Source organism: Tachypleus tridentatus, chromosome 13, assembly GCF_004210375.1.
Source record: "Tachypleus tridentatus isolate NWPU-2018 chromosome 13, ASM421037v1, whole genome shotgun sequence".
Classification (NCBI taxonomy): domain Eukaryota; kingdom Metazoa; phylum Arthropoda; class Merostomata; order Xiphosura; family Limulidae; genus Tachypleus; species Tachypleus tridentatus.
Genome location: NC_134837.1, coordinates 215,851,450 through 215,869,893, shown reverse-complemented (window position 1 = coordinate 215,869,893; position 18,444 = coordinate 215,851,450). Strand labels below are relative to the sequence as shown.

The 18,444-nt window shown below is 31.3% G+C and overlaps 1 protein-coding gene across 2 annotated transcripts in view; it reads right to left on the bottom strand.

The window, feature by feature from the left end:
• Positions 1–18,444, bottom strand: part of LOC143239877 (CD109 antigen-like) — an 88,651-nt gene that overhangs the window by 8,634 nt on the left and 61,573 nt on the right. For both annotated transcript variants that reach the window (XM_076481485.1, XM_076481484.1), the window contains exons 21-29: positions 16,353–16,460; positions 12,834–12,962; positions 11,745–11,889; positions 3,136–3,312; positions 2,261–2,342; positions 1,577–1,733; positions 1,019–1,081; positions 593–767; positions 103–314 (exon numbers count right to left, since the gene is read on the bottom strand). In XM_076481485.1, coding sequence (XP_076337600.1) covers positions 103–314; positions 593–767; positions 1,019–1,081; positions 1,577–1,733; positions 2,261–2,342; positions 3,136–3,312; positions 11,745–11,889; positions 12,834–12,962; positions 16,353–16,460 — 1,248 coding nt within the window. The remainder of the gene's footprint in view (positions 1–102; positions 315–592; positions 768–1,018; positions 1,082–1,576; positions 1,734–2,260; positions 2,343–3,135; positions 3,313–11,744; positions 11,890–12,833; positions 12,963–16,352; positions 16,461–18,444) is intronic.

Sequence of the window (18,444 nt, the reverse complement as noted above, 5' to 3'; positions counted from 1 at the left end):
TTAGTATTACCCAAAAGTCGTTATTCTCATCTTTTTTATTTTATTTAACTGACAGGATAATTTGAACACAATGCTTTAACTGATTTATAACTGAACACTCACCTGGGTAGATGAGAATCCACCATTTTCATTCTGCTGGGAAACCAGCCACCTCATGATAGAAACAGCATTCCCAATTTCAGCACGTAATGTGTGAGTGAGAAGTGCATATGCTGTCACCTCAATGTCCTTGGAATCCGGCAGGAAGAAATGATCAGATCTTTTATCAGTTATGTTGACTGATGATTCCGATCCTTTCCAATACAAGATATCTCCTGCAGCAGAAATAAACTTGAAACTCAAACTCAAAATGAAAGAACAAAAATAGAAGTTTAATTCACAAGTTGATGTATTACAAATGTATCCATGCTAATAATATTTTTATTATAATGTCTTATAAATCTTTGCTAGTTCTATCTGTATCTGTAATCACTAACATGATATTAATAACAACATTTTAAGTTTGATTTCAATGAAAACAGCATCTGCAATATCAATTTTATAATCTAGATTAAAAAACAAACTTTCATATCAAGGAAAATAATAAGTGTACCTTCTTTCTTAGCAAGATTTAGTAACTTTTGGAATGCCCCATCCTTATTGGTGTTATCAGAAAGTTGAAGAGCATAACTGATTAGGGCTATAGAGTAAGGATCTGTTAATGTTGGCATCTGCCGAACGAGATACTGTTCTGCCAATTGTATGACTTCTGAGTAAGTTTGCTGTACCTGCAAACGGTAAAATGACTTTAATGCATTGAATACAGAAACTTTCGTATGTAATAACTGTTGTAGGTTAACACATTTGGGAAATTAAAATTTAAAAAAAAGGAAAGAAAAAAAAGAATGCAAAACTGTCAATGTCATAAAATTCTTGTTAATACAACTATCTCAAATTAGCTTTTTAATCAGAACTAAGTCTGACATAAATATAAATTTCATAGTTAAAAAAAAGAAAAGAGAACAATAAACAAATTTACCTGGTTTTCTAAGAATGCTATGAGAACATACGCTGTCAGAGGTACTCCAGTCCCAGCTCCACCCTAATCCGTAAAGTAATTATTGTGCATAAACATTATTATGCATTAATTTAAAATATCTATTATCACCCTACTTCCACACACACACAGATTATAAATGTATTCAAGACCAAATGATGCTACAAAATGAGATTCAACAGCATTTCTGTTCACTGTTTCCTGGAAAATGAGCATACGTTTGTTGTTTCTGAACTTGACTAAAAGTATATTATAAACCTGTTTCAATCTGTTATTGAAGGACCTCTTTGAAGCTTTTAAGCATAATTTATTACTTTCATCATAAAATTAATTCATGTTACACATTCAACATGGACTTGAAATGCAAGTTGTTTTGCAAATTTATGAAACACAGATTGCATTTTAGGAAAAAGATCTTTAAGTTATCTTTTGTCATACAAGTAATACTGAATACTTTATCATAGAGTTCTCTGATGTAGTTTAAGTATTACTTTAAAAACTAATAAATGCAGATTAATCAACGAACATCTACAATTGTACCTGCATTCTCTTGTAATGAACTTCCCCAGGTTCATTAAAAGAGCCATCACTAAGCTGCTGCTCTGATAGCCACTTTAATGATTTTTCAATAATGGCAGGATCAATATCTATATAAGGTATAGCCTGGTGGAAGGACTTGACCACAAAAGCTGTTAACCTGAAATAAATAACATATTGGAAGTCATTCTTATAGATTCCATCCAATAAAAGAAACAGGACCAGAGAAAAGTCAACCTTAACAAAGGTTCTGCCTAATAAAAGAAACAGGACCCAAAAGAAGTCACTTTTAATAAATGTTACACACAATAAAAGAAACGGGACCTGGAAGCCTTGTATAGGTTTATAAAAAATGTACAACTCAATATCAAAACAAAGTGTTTATAGATAAACAGGTGAGTTACACAATATGTATCAAGAAAATTTTGTAAAACTTTTCTACACTAATTCATGCCAAAAATCATACAGTGTGCAATTATTTAAATGTAAGCAAAATTTGACATTAAAATTCAGTAAACAAACTACAAACGAAAAATTTACACTATATTTGATAATATCTAATCATTTAATACTGTGTGATATTGAAATACTGCAAAACTATTTATACATAATGAAGTTTGACAAAAATATTTGAGAAGTCTGTTATAAAAAATAAAAGATAGCATAGAAAATGTTTTCAACACTAACCAGGTACTTCCACTTTTGTCATTGTCACCAAATGCACTAAATGAACCATCATCACGTTTGAAAGTCAGTTCTCGTTGATAGCCTGTAAGACAAAATCGAAAATCACAAAAGTAATTAAATTCAAGGATGATTGTTACAATTAACTTAGTAATTTACTTGTATAATCCTTGCTTACAACAGACTAAACAACAGCATTTCCCAAACCTTTTCCTATGTAACCCCTTTCTTGAGAAAAAAGTTTGTGTGACCCTAGTGAGAATTTAAAACAACAAAGGAATCAACATATTTACAGGACAGTTTTCAAGAGTTTGCTGAATTATAATCATTATATGACAACCATAAGATCCACAGTTTGAATTCTACCAGAGTAAAGAAAACATTACAACAAATTTCCTGTACAGTTACATTAGTACATATTGGGTATCTTTTTTGTAAAGATTATTAGTCTTTGATCCTGATCAAATAAACTGTTTTAGACACAATACTGTTTATGGAAGATAAATATACATTAAAACATATTTGTGTGTTTTGCATTCTGTCATGTAGTAATTTAATTCACTGTTTGACATTTAGTTATTTGGCACACTGGTATACCTAAAAACAGTTACCGAAAATGTAAGTATGAAATAAACACAAGGAAGAAAACATTTGTTAAAATGTAAGAATACTCCATACCAACTACTTCTCATTGTCCCTGTATTCATAGGTTAATGTGAAAACAAATGTAGGGTTATCAAACTATTCACCATTCTTTATGAACTCCTTGGTTAACTTGTAAACAAGATGTAAGGCAATTTATCTATATTGCTAACCACTTTATGATATCCTGGTTGATGTATAAACAATATATAGTGTACTTTACACTTACTACTCACCACTTTCCATGTACTCCTTAGCTTTACGCTCTACTGTTGATGTGAGTCGTCCAGCACGAGTCAAATATTCTATTACAACAATGTTTGGGACAAATTTCAACATGTTCTGTTCACCACAACCAAAAGGTATGTGTAACAGTTCTTCTAAGTTGTTGACATGTGGCCCCATTAAGTCCCCTTGAAAAACAGACAGACATTAATATTAAAATGTCAGCTCCATAGCACAATTATTCTAATTGTACATAACGTATTGACCCAAAGTAACTAATTTTAAAGTTGTAGTCATAGTGTCAAATTAAATGCTAAGCATGTTTCTCATGGCAACATTATAATAACTTGAACTTATTATTTCTTTAACACAAACCTTAGAAAAGTCAGTTACTAAAAAATCAAAAAGTGTTTGTTAAATTTCAACAAAGTTTATTGTAAGGGTATCCATACAAACATGAAATAAAACAATATGGTACAGGTGTTTTTTTCATGTACTTATTTACTCAATGTAGTTAACATATCTAAATTTTTAAACTCAAAACCATCAGTGAGTTTCACATGAACACCTAATATTTTAAACACATCTTCCGATACAATTCTTGCACTAAACTGCTTGTATATCCATAACTTTACTGGAAACACAAGATGTAGAACAAATTACATAAAAATACAATCAATATTGCAATTACTCTCACTAATGAATGTTGGAGTGTTCTATGTGTTTTACATACAAATATGGATTTCTTTCAAAGTTTTTGGTCTTTTTTTAATATTTAGTGTTGTAACAGGCAGTAACATAAAACTCTAATATGATGCAATATGTGAGTCACACAAGCAGTGAATGACATACAACCATATCATTAATTTTAGGGCTAAAACATCTAGAGCTAGTACAGCCTGCATGGAAAATTTTCTGGTTACCAGTATCTTACAAACAAAATCAGGTGTACGAAAAGAAAAAAACTTGTACAATATTACTTAATATATTCCCTACTAATAACATGTTAATACATCAATAATTGTCATTAGTCAGGGGCTACTGATGTGTTAACAGTCAATCAGCAAAAGAGTATAACTATGTGTGAGCATACAACTAGTCAGTTTCTTAACACTGTACAATGATTATATGCATCCTTTCCTTTTGTGAATGATCAAATAATTTTTTTACTATAGTTTCCAGTCAACTTGACCAGAGATTTCTGCAGTGGTTTGTTTTGGGTATCACTACCATTATGGCCACAAGATGACAGGGCCATGCAAACATGTTAGTCTGATTGAAAATTTGACTATTTTGCAAGAATCTGATCAAGGGTAATTTGAGGAGGAGGACATAAAGAGAGATAGCAATAATGAACCTAGTAATTCTGATGATCAAAGAGGCCTGGATTTTACAGTTCATGCTGATTCATCCACAACTGACACTGATATTTCAGAGTCTGGAATATCAGCATCAGTTGATGGATGGCAGACTACCCAGCTAATTATGTTAGTCCAACTGACGTTTCTTTTATTACACAACAAACCTGGAACCAGTTGGGCTGTTGGAAGATATTCATATAGTTTGTGATGGAAGATGTCATGAATATGATGGTCTCTGAAACAAACAGGTTTGCTAAACAGTTCTAAAAACTGAAATGCCTAAAACCCAAAAGTAAAATGTGTCAGTAGTTCAGCTGATGCATTTAAAACTAGAAACGCCTTTGACATTCTTCTCATCATGGTTATTGTGAAAAAAAACCAACAAAAACCATTGATAAAATATTACTAGTCAAATGATCCATTGCTGACTAGTCTGCTTGTCATTGCCATTATGTCATATGATCATTTTGAGACTGTTACTAAAGTTTTGGCAATCCAGCAATAATGAAAGTGCATAGATTAAAACTACTCAAACAGCAAAGATCTTTAAGAAAAATTACAATGCAATAAAATGAATTTTGTTAAAGCAAGTAAATCTCCATTTTTCTTTATTTAAATTACTTGAATGTGTTAAAATAAATACCTACCAACCAAGACAATATTATACTATATACAATATTATACTATATGAACTAAACATTTTTAAGTCTCAAAACTTACTTTCCCCTATTCTACTTTTATTGTCTGTATGTGATGCAGATTACACAAATTACAAGCAAGGTTTTACCATTTATAAAAAAATATTCTAAGTAGTTTGACAAGTGAAGCTTGTGAACATATATACATATATACTTTCTTCATACAAATATCCTTTAAATTAATATTAACTTCCAAACACAGCAAGCTATTTACTTAGATCAAAACAAGAAATCATCCCTGTAATGCATGTAACTAATTATATAGCTTTTCTTTTTTACATGTTCTTACTTATAAAAATCAGAATGAACTGTATCATCAGCATGGTACCCTCACTGTTAAATGATACTTTTGGTAGCAAAACATTACTCTGCTAATCCATAGCCAGAAGTAAAACTGTAGACCACTAAGTGGTTTTGGTGAATCACTAACTGAGGTATTATGTTTTGGGAAAGTAACAAACATGGAGCTAAGCTTCATAACAAACAATGTGAACCTTTTAACTTATGTTAGCCATCCTGTGTAACATATTATTTTATAAATTCTTAACATTTTCAAAAGGAGCTTATTAGCCCATCAGGGATGTCTGTTACAGCTCCCAACTATAATCATCCCTTACTACTCATGTATTCATCCATAATTTTCTTGAAACTCAGTTAAGTGTTCTGCCTCTATCACCCTTGAAGGCAGCTCATTCCAAATGCCAATCATCCTGTTTAAAAAGTAACACTATCTAAAGTGCAGATGATTGTTACATTGCCAAAGCTTGAATTTATACCCCCTTGTCCAATTGTTTTCACTGTGAAACAAAAAAAAAAGTTTGATGGATTTATATTATCAATACACTTAATAATCTTAAACATTTTAAATAAACCCTTTTAAAGCCTTCTTCTCTCCAGAGAAACCAAGCTTAGAGATTTCAGTCTCTCCTTATATGAAAATCCAACCATCCAAAGTACCATCCTGGTGGCTCTTCTCTGAACCTTCTCCAACTGTTCAATGACCTTCTTGAGGAAGGGAGTCCAAAATTGTGTACAACGCTAAATGACACCTTATAGATGATCTATACAGTGAAACAATAGTAACCTTTGTTGTGTATTCAATATTTCTATAGATGTTACCTAGAATCATATTAGAACTATTGCTAGCTACATTACACTGTTTAGGTGACTTAAGTAATTTTTCAATCACAATGCCAAGATATTTTTCTTCAACCACAGTATTTAACGTAGTCTCATTTAAATTGTAACATAAAATTATTTAAATTTTGAAAGCCTACATGCATCACCTTTCATTTTGGATAGTTAAACATCATCTGCCATGTATTGGTCCAATACATCAAATAATTTAAATCTCACTGTCAAACTAGAACATCTTTGATACAGTTAGCCACCTTAGAAATCTTAAAGTTCTCTGCAAACTTTAAAGTTTTGTTAGTCATTCCAGAATCAATATCATTATGCAAATTACAAATGGCAGAGGACAAAGCACAGAGTCCTGATACACACCATTTGTAACTGTGATCCAGTCAGGTCTAACTTCATTCACTACTACTCTCTGCTTTTTATTCTCCAGCCAATTTTCTATCCAATTTAATAACATTTCTTCCACACCCACATATTTAATTTTTGTAACAAGTTTTGTAAGGTACCTTATCAAATACTTTCTGAAAATCAAGAAATCAACACTATTTCCTTCATCAACTCTTATAGTAACATCCTCAAACAATTTCAGATTTGTTAAGTAAGATATTCCCTTAGTGAAATCATGCTGGATCTTTAGCTACAGGCTCAGTATAGTATACATGAGTTTGTATACACATTAGCACACATTTTAATAAAATATCTTCACAAACTTTAGCAGACATTTGGTAAGTATTACAAGTATTTTGTATACAAAAAAAATCAGATTTTTTAATGAAATATTTTTACTAAAGATTTGTTTGTGAAAATAGAGTCTGTTTCATTACTAGTCCGAGTGCAAAGTGATTTCTTGTTATTATTAAAAAACTATTCTTTGTCCCAAAAAATTTCAAATGTTTGTTTTCAGTAAGATTTTATATTTTATGTTATATTTTAAATTCTAATTATGTGGAGTCTGTCACTTAACCAACCTCATAACCACCATAAAAGAAAATAAGAAATAAATATAAATAATGCTTTTTTTATGCTAGAATGACTACATAATATAACATGAAAATACAAATGTTTAAACTAAGTAGCTTAAATCTCATAACACTATATATGTACATTCATATTTATCATTTTTTATTACATTGACCTTCCAGTCATGCCTAGCTAACATTACATAACCTGCACTGTCGTGGTACACGTGCACTCATTTTACATATCCAGTAATATAAAACTGAACTTTAGTCTTCCATGTCTTGACTGCATTTTAGTGGACTAGTATTTTTTAATATGCAGTCACATTTCAATTATTATACATTAACTACATATAAATTATTACTATTTAGGAGTAAATTCTCAAACTTAATTTTCTTAAAATTAAATCAATAAATCAAGAAGTAAAGCAAACAATTACCTCTTCTCCCTATTACCTCTTCTTTGTACTCAGTTATTGCTGGGTGTAGATTGCTAAACCTTTTAAATTTTGCATGTGAAAGATATCAATTAAAGTTTTTTTTAGCTTTTATGTACATACACAGTTGAAGAACCAAAAAAATCACAAATAACTACACTGATACCACAGAATTTCACAATAATTTATTAAGCTTGGTAACTATTTAAATCTTAAAAAATATGAAATTATGAGAAGACTAAAGACACAACCTACCTCCTTGAAAACTTGGATTCAAAGAATGTGGTAGCTTTTTGAAAGATTGAAATGGTTATTCGCATGTTATATAGTAATAATATATAAGGAATTATTTTCAAAAATTGAAAGAGATGATTGGAGCCATAGTGTTTGATTCAGCGCATAAGTCACATCTCAACAAAATAAAAAGATATGATGTTCTTGTTTTATATTCTAGTTTGTCAGTATTAGCAATCTGAGTTTCTAATTTGTACAAAACTATAGACTTAGTATTTTGACATCACAGGTATCTAATTTGAAACAATGCTGCATTCAACATATCATGGAACTTGCTAAAATCTATATTTAGATTTTTTAATATTTACATTTAAATTAAGAAAACTATCTCAAATAACATTAAAGTTTGAATTATAATATTCAGTTTGATTTCAAATTTATTGACATAAATTCATAAAATAGTAGTTCAATAAAATTTTGAATGCAAGTAAACAAATGTGATGGCATAGCCTTTGGCCTATGACCCATAGCAAAAGGGTTAAGTGACTTTGCAATGCTTCTTTAATCACACTATCCAAACCTCTCCAACTACTGTCGTAAGACTAACTGATCTATAATTGCCTGGACAATGTTTATCCCTTTCTTTAAATACTGAACTAACATTAGCAAACTTCCAATCTTCTAGTACTCTTCCATCACTCAATGACCTAAAAAAATATTAGCTAGCAGTTTACAATAAAAACTATGTTCCTTTAAATTCTAAGATAAAAGTTCTCTGGTCCAGGGAATTTATCAATTTTAAGGTTTCCCAACTTTTCTCTTACAATTTAAGAACTTAAAATGATATCTTTTACATCAATATTTTCTCCATACCTAAAGTGTTCAGGTTGAGGCATAATATTCATATCTTCCTTTATAAAAACTGAAGATAACATATAATTTAATTAGTTTACCATTTCAGAATATTTTGAGCTTGGCTTCCACCATAATGTTTAAGATGCCCAATTCCCACCCTAATATTTTGCTTACTCATCATATACCTGAAAAATTCCTTGTTTGATTTAATTCTCTCAGCCAAGTTCAAATGCTTTAACATACAGTTTTTGCTCTTTTAACTTCTTTTTTAACCATTTGCCTTAATTTCCTATAGCTCTCCACATCCTTATTATTTCAACTTTACTTCTAATAAATTAAAATTTCTTGAATTCATTATATTTATCCCTAATATTACCTTTTAAACCTTTACCAAATTGTACTGGCTTAATCTCCTCCGTTGCCCTTTTTTTTTGTTCTGTAAGAAATATATATGCTTTGTATGCTTATAAAATTTTCCCTAAATGCTTCCTCACATCTGTTTAAGATTTCCTCCAAACTCTTTAGTCCAATCTACAGAAGTCAGATCATGTCTCATTCCATCAGAACTGGCTTTTCTGAATTTTGGAATCAAGGTACCATTCTTTAATTCTAGTGAAACAAACCTAATAGTGGAATGGTCCTTTGTACTTGAATACTTACCAACCACAACTCTATCTACTATATTCACATTAGATAATAACATTAAATCTAAAATAGCTTCTTTTCTTGTAGGCTTTATCAAAATTTGGTGTATAACAATATCCTGAACAATTTCAAAAAACTTAACCCACCCATATTGTCAGATTCAAACTTTTCCCAATCAACACCCCTGAAATTAAAATCTCCCATAATTACATCTTTTTCAGTAACCATTCTGATCTCACTACACAGTTTATCATTAACTTCCACCTTCTGACCTGGTGGTCTATAACAAATCTCTGTTACAAGACTCTTCCCTTAATATCCAGTAACACTAACCCAAACTTAACCTCAGTGATTTTTTTTTAATATAGTCTAACTCAACATAATACAAATCACTCCTCACATATTAAGCTACTCCTACCCATTTTTTAAATATTCTACCTCTAGTAAATAATCTGTGGCCTGGTATTTCAAAAACAAATTCTCTGATCAAAATTGTTCAAATCTGATCAAGTCTTGGTGATACCAATAATATCAAAATCCTCAGTTTTCACAGCTGCTTCAAACTCAATTTGTATTTCCAATAATCCTAGCATTATAACAGTAACAATTAATCATAATTTTAAAATATGTTTACATTTTATGCCTGTTGTACATATTTTCCTGTCAATTATATATCTGTTTCACTAATATGAAAGCCCTCACCTCTGTCTAGCTCCAGTTTAAATCTATCACTACAGCTGAGTTAATAGCCCTTGCTAACATACTAGCCCTTGCTTTGTTTAAATGTAAGTCATCCATTCAAAAAAAAAAAAGAGAAAGATTAACTTTTCCATTAAAATTATTCCATAAATCCAACCAGCCTATTTGTTCATCCCTATACATTGATCTAGGCCTGGCATTTAATCCTGGTGACCTACTTAGTATCTCAATACCCAAAATTTATTATTGACAATATCTCTGACAAAATCAAACTATGACCCTTTTCTTTAAATGTGCCCTTATCAATGTTTTATACTTATCAGTAAGCTTCTTAGATCCATTTTTCCTTACATCATTAGCTCCAACATGTACCATAAATAATGCATTGTTACTAGCACCCTTAACTGTCTCTCTGGTTCTCTCAGTTATTATCCTGTACCCCTGCTCCTGGATAGCATAACTGTATTCCTTTGCACCTATTTACTCCACACACTACTCTATCTACATGCCTAACTAGAGAGTAATCTGCAACTAACACACACACTATCATCCCTTGTGATCCTATCTGTTTCCCTTACCTGCTCTGCCTCATCAACAAGTACTTGGAACTAGTTGCTTAAAGTAGATTCCACATATTTAAGTGAATAATAACATTACAGTAATTAACCTTTTGAGATATCTTAAAATTGATTAGGGAAGAGTGAACAAAAGTTACTATTCAGAATTCTTATGCAGATTCTAGATGGAGTTTAGTTTCATTACCAGTACTAAATTATTACTACATAATATCACAGACATAATATAATCTTTACTTGATAAACCTCTGTCTCTAAATACACAAGCCATCCAGCTAAACAAGATTAACTGGATAAATATGTTTAAAAAAAAGAAAAAAGTCAAAGTAGTGACTTCGTCTGCAATGAAGAGAATTTTTTTTAGACTTGCACAACCATATGTCCACGTGTACTTATTTTTTGGTTGTTAACAATCAGTATTATGCTGTTATTGGAGGATAGTCATCCTAGGTTATGGTCAATACTAACAATCAGTATTATGCTATTATTGGTAGATAGAGTCATCCTTGGTTATGGTCAATACTAACAATGAGTATTATGTTGTTACTGGAGGCAAGAGTCATCTTAGGTTATTGTCAGTACTAGCAATGAGTATTATGTTGTTATTGGAGGTTAAAGTCATTCTATGTTACTGTAAATATTAACAGTGATTATTATACTGTTATTGGAGGCTAGAGTCATTCTAGGTTATTGTCAATACTAACAAGTATTATGCAGTCATTGGAGGTTAGTCATTTGAGGTTACTGCCAATGCTAATAATTAGTATTATGATTTTGTTGGAGACTATCTCATGTTGTACACTTCTGCCATGCATTCCACCTTGTAACATCTAAGAGTAGTTTTCCATTAAGCAGACAAATAGTTACACCATTTTATACTCAAGACAATATTCACCCATTAACTTGTCTCTGTTCTAAAGTCACTATCTTAGTTATTTGTGACAGGCTACTTAAATCATGAGATAATGCATCATTGTAACCAGTTAGCTGAAGACTTTCCAAAAATCCACCTACCAATCCCAGAAACTGTGATTCTCTCAGAGCCAGGTACAGCATTACGAGGAATAGGAACAGAAATGTTTTTCTTGATTGGTGGAGTTCCTGGATTCCTTAAGTCCACTAGAACTGCTTTATTGAAGTACTGTGTTGAACCTTCAGGCTGATGCAAAGAATAAGTAAGTAAGTAACTGATTTTTTTATGAGAAATCTACAATATTAATCCCATGTTATAAAGGTTTACATGGAATATAAAATCCTTATACTTCTTGCTTTCCTTGATATGAAATTTAGCACTAGTTGAATTATGTCTTAAGTACTTTAATGGTCATTCCCAAATAAATTTTAAGCATAATTTTTTTTCTATTTATGTGAATTATTATTGGTTACCTTATAATGGGTTTATTAAAAAAAGTTCCTGCAGTGCCTTTACCAACAATTTTAAGTTTAAGAATTAAGTAAACTTTCAAAGTAGGAATAATTATAAAAATATGCAGAAAAAATGTCAGTTTGCATTACGAAAAACAATCTGCATGAAACAGAGCACAAAGTATTTGCAACTGTAAACTCTGTGTTATGTCCACTGAAGGTAAAGATAATAAATCACTGTAATTGCTAGTGGGATTATAAGTGAACTATTTTCTATTATATTTAAAATAAATTATTTTAAAAATACAATGATTAATTTTGTCACTGCTAGTCTAATTTCTTCACATAAGGCATTCATCCAAACATGATTAAGTGGACCACTATAAAGAATTACTAACTGTACTGAAAAAAGGATCTTTCTATAATGACTTAATGCAATCAAGTAAAAATTTTTAATCTCAGACAATCATATGTCTAAGTGTAATTATTTGTTAAAAATGTGATTGAGAATCATCTAACAATAAAACATTGCTTCTGTTTCATTTGTATGCTTTTCACATCTTCAATAGAACAGTGAATTAGAATAATTTTCTAACTTATGAGGATTTTTACAAGAATATAACCACCATCATCATTCTTTTTTTCTTCAATCTGAAGATAAAAGGTTTACCAATATATTTTTACCAATTAGAAATTTTGCACTTAATACTGAAAGATTCATACAATCTTAACACAAACCTTAACCAATAACCTTTTCAGAACAGAATCTCCAGCAAATTGTGAAGTTGCAGACATTTGGATGTCAATGTATCCAAGACGCCGAGGAGTTATTATAAATGACACTGGGGTTCCATCTTGTTTAGGAATCTACAAAAAAAAAAAAGGGGGAGTTAGTAAATTTGGGTTGATTTTTAAGGGTGATAGAAATTTTTCTGATTAAATAGCGATTTGTATGATATAAGGAAATTTTCATTAATAAACACAAGTTATTTATAAAATCTTAATAAATTAAGGTTGGCTACATTTTTTCAAAAATTTTTTCTTTGGACTTTCACTGATTTTTCATGCAAAATTTTAGATTTTCCAGACTTACATCACATTCAGGTGTGTCATTCTATAGTTCAACTTCTTGTTATAATGTTATTTAATTAATATCACTCATCTTGTAATCTAAATATAAAAGGTAATAAAAAATTCAGAGAATACTTCAGACTACAGTTCTACAAAAATCTTCAGTTAGAGATGTCATAATTTCATGTTAGACAATAAAATTTTATGTTACTATTTAATAACAAATGTTTGATATAAACTACCAAGGTCAAGACATAAGAATAACTGGCATAACTGTGCAGCACAGTTTCATATGTGTATCATTTCCAAGAGAGAATAATGGGCTGGAGGGCTAAACTTCCTTACTTTCACAAATTTTTTTATAGATTTGTAACCACCCTGAAGTAGTACCTTGTAGGAAGATACCTACATCTACATAAAAAAATTTGCCATTTAAGTAAACTTCAGATTTTTTTCATGCAATAAAAATGAATTTTCACTTAGGTATTAGATAATACTGGTTCTATTATATTCTCTTCCAGTTATTGTCATTTTGTTCCAAGTACATCTATTCTTCATGTAACTGAAAATATTTTTTTTGATGCAGTTAGCTCAGTACATTAAATTCATAATCAAAACCACCAACAGTGTAATGTATCTATTTTTAAATGCTTTTTTAATTTTTTTTATTTAACTAATGATAAAAGTAACTAATGCAAAATAGAAACCTATCATTTCATATTCGAAGTGGATAAAAAAGAGTTATATGTATTATTTAATGAAGCTAAGTGAAAAAGACGAACAAAAAGTTACAGTGCTATGCAAAAGTGTTAGGACAAAGTCAAAAATAATATTTCAGGTTACTTTCCAAGAACAATGGAAGGTAAATCACAGATGAAACATGCAAATTTTATTAATCTTCATATTTATTACAAAGGAAACTTGGCAGAAGCACCTGAGTTCAGCAAACAATAAATATTTTGTATGTCCTCTTTTTGTTTTTATAACTGTAGACAATCTTTCAGGTATTGTTGCAACACATTTATTAAAAGTGTTTTTTTTTAAATATTTTACTCCAAATGTCCATAATACACTCCCATAAAGTTTCTTTGGAAGTAATTTTGATTTGTCAAAATCCCAGATCTACTCAATTGGATTGAGAATGGAGCTCTGTGGAGTCCATTTCATCATTAGAATGACTCCAGCAGCTTCATTCTTTCTTAGACAAGTAATTTTGGCATTGTATGAATCAATGTTTGGTGTCATTATCTTCTTGGTAGTGGAATGCTTTACCAATCATATGCAAACCACTGGGTATAACATGATGGATCAGTATCTTAGGGTACTAGTGCTGGTCCATTATTACAACTAGTTTGCAAATGCCTCCTTCTGCCTTAGCAGAAAAACACTGCTAAACCATCACACTGCCACTCCCATGCTTCATGGTAGGTGCTATGTGTTGAGGCAAGTATCTTTCACCTTCATTTTGCCAGATTACAACTTATGCTTGGGACCAAATATTTTAAAATTTGGACTCATCTGTCCATAACATCCTTTTCCAATGAACAACAGTTTTGTATTTTTAACAAATTTCAGTCTCTTGACAATATCTGGAGATCAAAGTAAAGGTTTTCTTAACTGCTACACAACCAAATATTCCATTGTTGTTGAGTGTCCATGATACTGTAAATCTGGACATTTTTCTGACATTTTCTAAATAACCATTTATCTCATGCTTGAAATCAGTGGCAGTCTTCCTTCTGTCTCAAAGGCTACATAAACAAAGATACTTAGTATCAGTATCACTGAGTTTAGGTGTTCTTTGTTTCCTAATTTCAAATTTACCTGTCTCAGTCTTATAATCTAGGGTGTTGACAGTGTTTTGGGGAGCATTTTGTTGTAGAGTTCAATCACCATTATGTAAAGCTTTTATGTGAGCTCTCTGCTATACTGATAATTCCCTCTACCTTGTGGGCTGAGGCATGATAACAAAACTTAATATTTAGTTGTAAACACTATTTCTAATAAAAGTTTATTTGTGGAGTGCTATTAATATGATTTCTTTTAGCACACACCAGTACCATATGTTAGTTCCTTGCTAGCTTCCTTCTATACAGTTAAGGTACTGCATGGGATACCAAGACAGTTATTTCGGACCCTAAATTTGATCAGTATGTTCATTCAAACAGAACACTTGTGAACATGCCCTTGGTACAGGGGAATTCTAAGGAACGATAAGTATTCTCAACCTGGCTCATTCAATTATCAAAAGGGAGCAGTCAAGCATTACCATAATGTTGAAATTTACATTCTGTAATAGCAAGGAAGAATTAGCCTCATAAAGTGGAAAGAATGACAAAATATGCTTTTGTTCTCACATTTTTGCAGAGTACTGTACAAGTATTGCTTAATGATGCTAAGTAAACACAAGAAGCTACAAGTATTGCTTAATAAAGCTAATGACAAGAGAACTACCCTTCTAGTAGTGCTCAACAGGGAAGCTTAATCACTCAAATACATCAACTTGTTCATTTTGACAGTACTTGTTTGTTTATTGCATTTCATACAAAATTATTGAAGAGCCATCTGTGCTAGCTAATCCCTAATTTACTAGTGATAGGCTTGAAGAAAGGAAGCCAGACAACATCACCCACCACAAACTTTTGGACTACTCTTTATCAGTGACAAGTGGAATGATTGTCATCATATCCTCATGACTGTAAAGGTAAGCACATTCAAACATGCAAAATGTAGATTATGAGTCAAGCACCCTAACCATGAGACTATGCCAGGATCCATTTGGCAGTAAGAAATTCAAAGAAAAATATTGCTCTTGAGGCAAAAGAAATTTTGTTAAAAATATTTAAATTGGAAGAAATGCTAATTATTAATTTTAGCTTTTCTTTATTCATAAATAGCATCAAAGTGTTTTTAAAATTACACTAACTAAAATAGTGAGAAGTCTAGTGGTATAAAGGTTTAAGGAAAGAGTATTCTCTTTTACAGATTAAAAGCATTCTGACTTGATAAAATCAAATTCTGAAATTAATTCAATGAAAGTTCTTGAAAAAAATACAAGTGGCAGGCAAGATTACTGTTGTTGTTTTCTTTTACCTAGTTCTTTTGCAGCTATTTACAGTTATTATAAACAAATGAAATTATTTTGAGTTTGGCTTAACAGTTAAGATGAATTAAGAGTATGCTTACAGAAATTATTTTTGATTTCTTCTGCTGTATGTCTTGTGCATTAGTCAGTTCATTTCCTATTTCTGTAAACTCAAAGTCACCGTTCCGATTTTCCATTGTTACTTCAGCCTATGAAGACATGAGTATGTGAAACCAAAATAGGTATTTCCAATCTTTTTATTTGGTAAAAAGATAATATAATAAAAAATAGACACTTTAGATGTATCTAATTTTAATATGATGCTGAAAGGATACACACACACACAAATATTAATTCAAGTAGAATAATTTTTCCACTTACAGCTTAAGTCTAATTTATCCTTTTGTTCAGAGTCAATTAGTAAATTTTAATGAAATCTGAGACATGGACACTAATAACATTACAAAATTTAAAGATTAAACTAAAAATTCTATTAAAGAATTAACCATTTTTACTTCCAATCAATAACAGTAAAAAAACAGCAAATATTTGCAATCATTATTGAAGTATTGTTATGAGTATCACTAATATGTTAAATAATATTGAAAAATATGCTTAAAAATGATGTAAAAGTGGTTATTACTACTGTAAAATTGAAATAATTTAATATGACTTTAACTTGTTCAAATAGTTTCCTTTTGTGTGTATTTTAATTGAAAATTACAATTTTTCCATGCTGAAAAATGTATTTTCAATAGTTACTTACCACCTCTCACAAGAGTAGCTATTCTTGTTAAGTGCTGACCTTATAAGTGAACATTTTCTTTATTCGTGCTACAAGCCTAGCACTTCCCTCTTGATGGAATTAGTATATTTCAATATGACTCTCATGCATCATTTATATCATTTATTAACCAATAACAGCATAGCATGCTCACATGACACATGCGACTCCCTCAACTGAATCTTCACTTCAAGGTTTGGCTGTAGGTGTGAGCATTGGAGAAGAAGGATGAAAAATGTATATGCAGAAGTGGTGGAGAAAGTGGTATGTCTACTGACATATGGGCTTGTCTAGCCACCACTGCAGATTGTCTATCAGGAAAGGAGAAAGAGAAACAGTGATGGAAGCAGGAACCTGCGCAAAATTCAGTCATTTATGAAGTGTTCATTGTAGGGATCTCATATGAGCACAACTAAGAGTAATCAATGTGGAGATGGAGATATCTACAAAAGCAACAGAACCATGTAAGCAGTAAGTGGTCAAGCTAAGAGGGTACAGTGAACTAAACGTTTCATGGAATGTAGTTGCAAATGAGAAAGTAAACAACGACTAATGTTTGTGTTAAAAAGGACCCCAAAATGCACTTTACTCAACCAGCCCACTCAAGCTGCTACAGAAAGAAGTTGGTGAGAGTGAGTGGTTGAATTCTGCTCAGAATGAGTCAGAAGGAGCCATTCTTCCATGTAATGAAGAAATTGCATTCCCAAAATATGAATATGACAAGCAAAGACCCGAACAATGTAATAAAACATGTATGGAACTGAGGTAAGTCTGAAGGGGAGTGCCCAAGATGAACAAACCAAAGATAAGGTCAAGACTGAAGTGTGATCGAAATGTGGAGGTATGCACTAGAGACATCCATTTATGTCATTCATAACCCTTTGGAAAACACTCATTTCAGGGTGAGAAAGGACTCTATAGTGAACTTGAGGAGTGTAATGAAGAAAATGAGGTGTGATAAATAAATGACCATCCTCCAATCCCCAGTGTCCTTGGGGACCATGAAAATATGTGAATAAACACCTCTGGGAGATAGTTAATTGATTCAATAGCCCACTGTAAAAGTAAATCTTGAACAAACTCTGAGATATGGTCATGGTGTCTCAAGGAGAAGGAAAGAGAGTGAAGTGAGGAGAAACAGGAGGTGTGAAAAGAAATTTAATTGTGAAACCCTCTGAAAGAACCTATACCAACCATTGACAATTGGTGAATGGAAACCAACAAAGAAGAAAAGTCAACAGTTAGGATCCCACTGAACTCAAACCTATCTGGTACTGTTAGTGACAGGTAGTGCATCATTGATGATATTGACAAAAGGAATTACCTGGATTTGAGGAAACAAGTAATGGGTATGGGGATGAAAGACTGGAAACAGGAATTGGTGGTCTGGAAGGCTCTGACTGAAACAA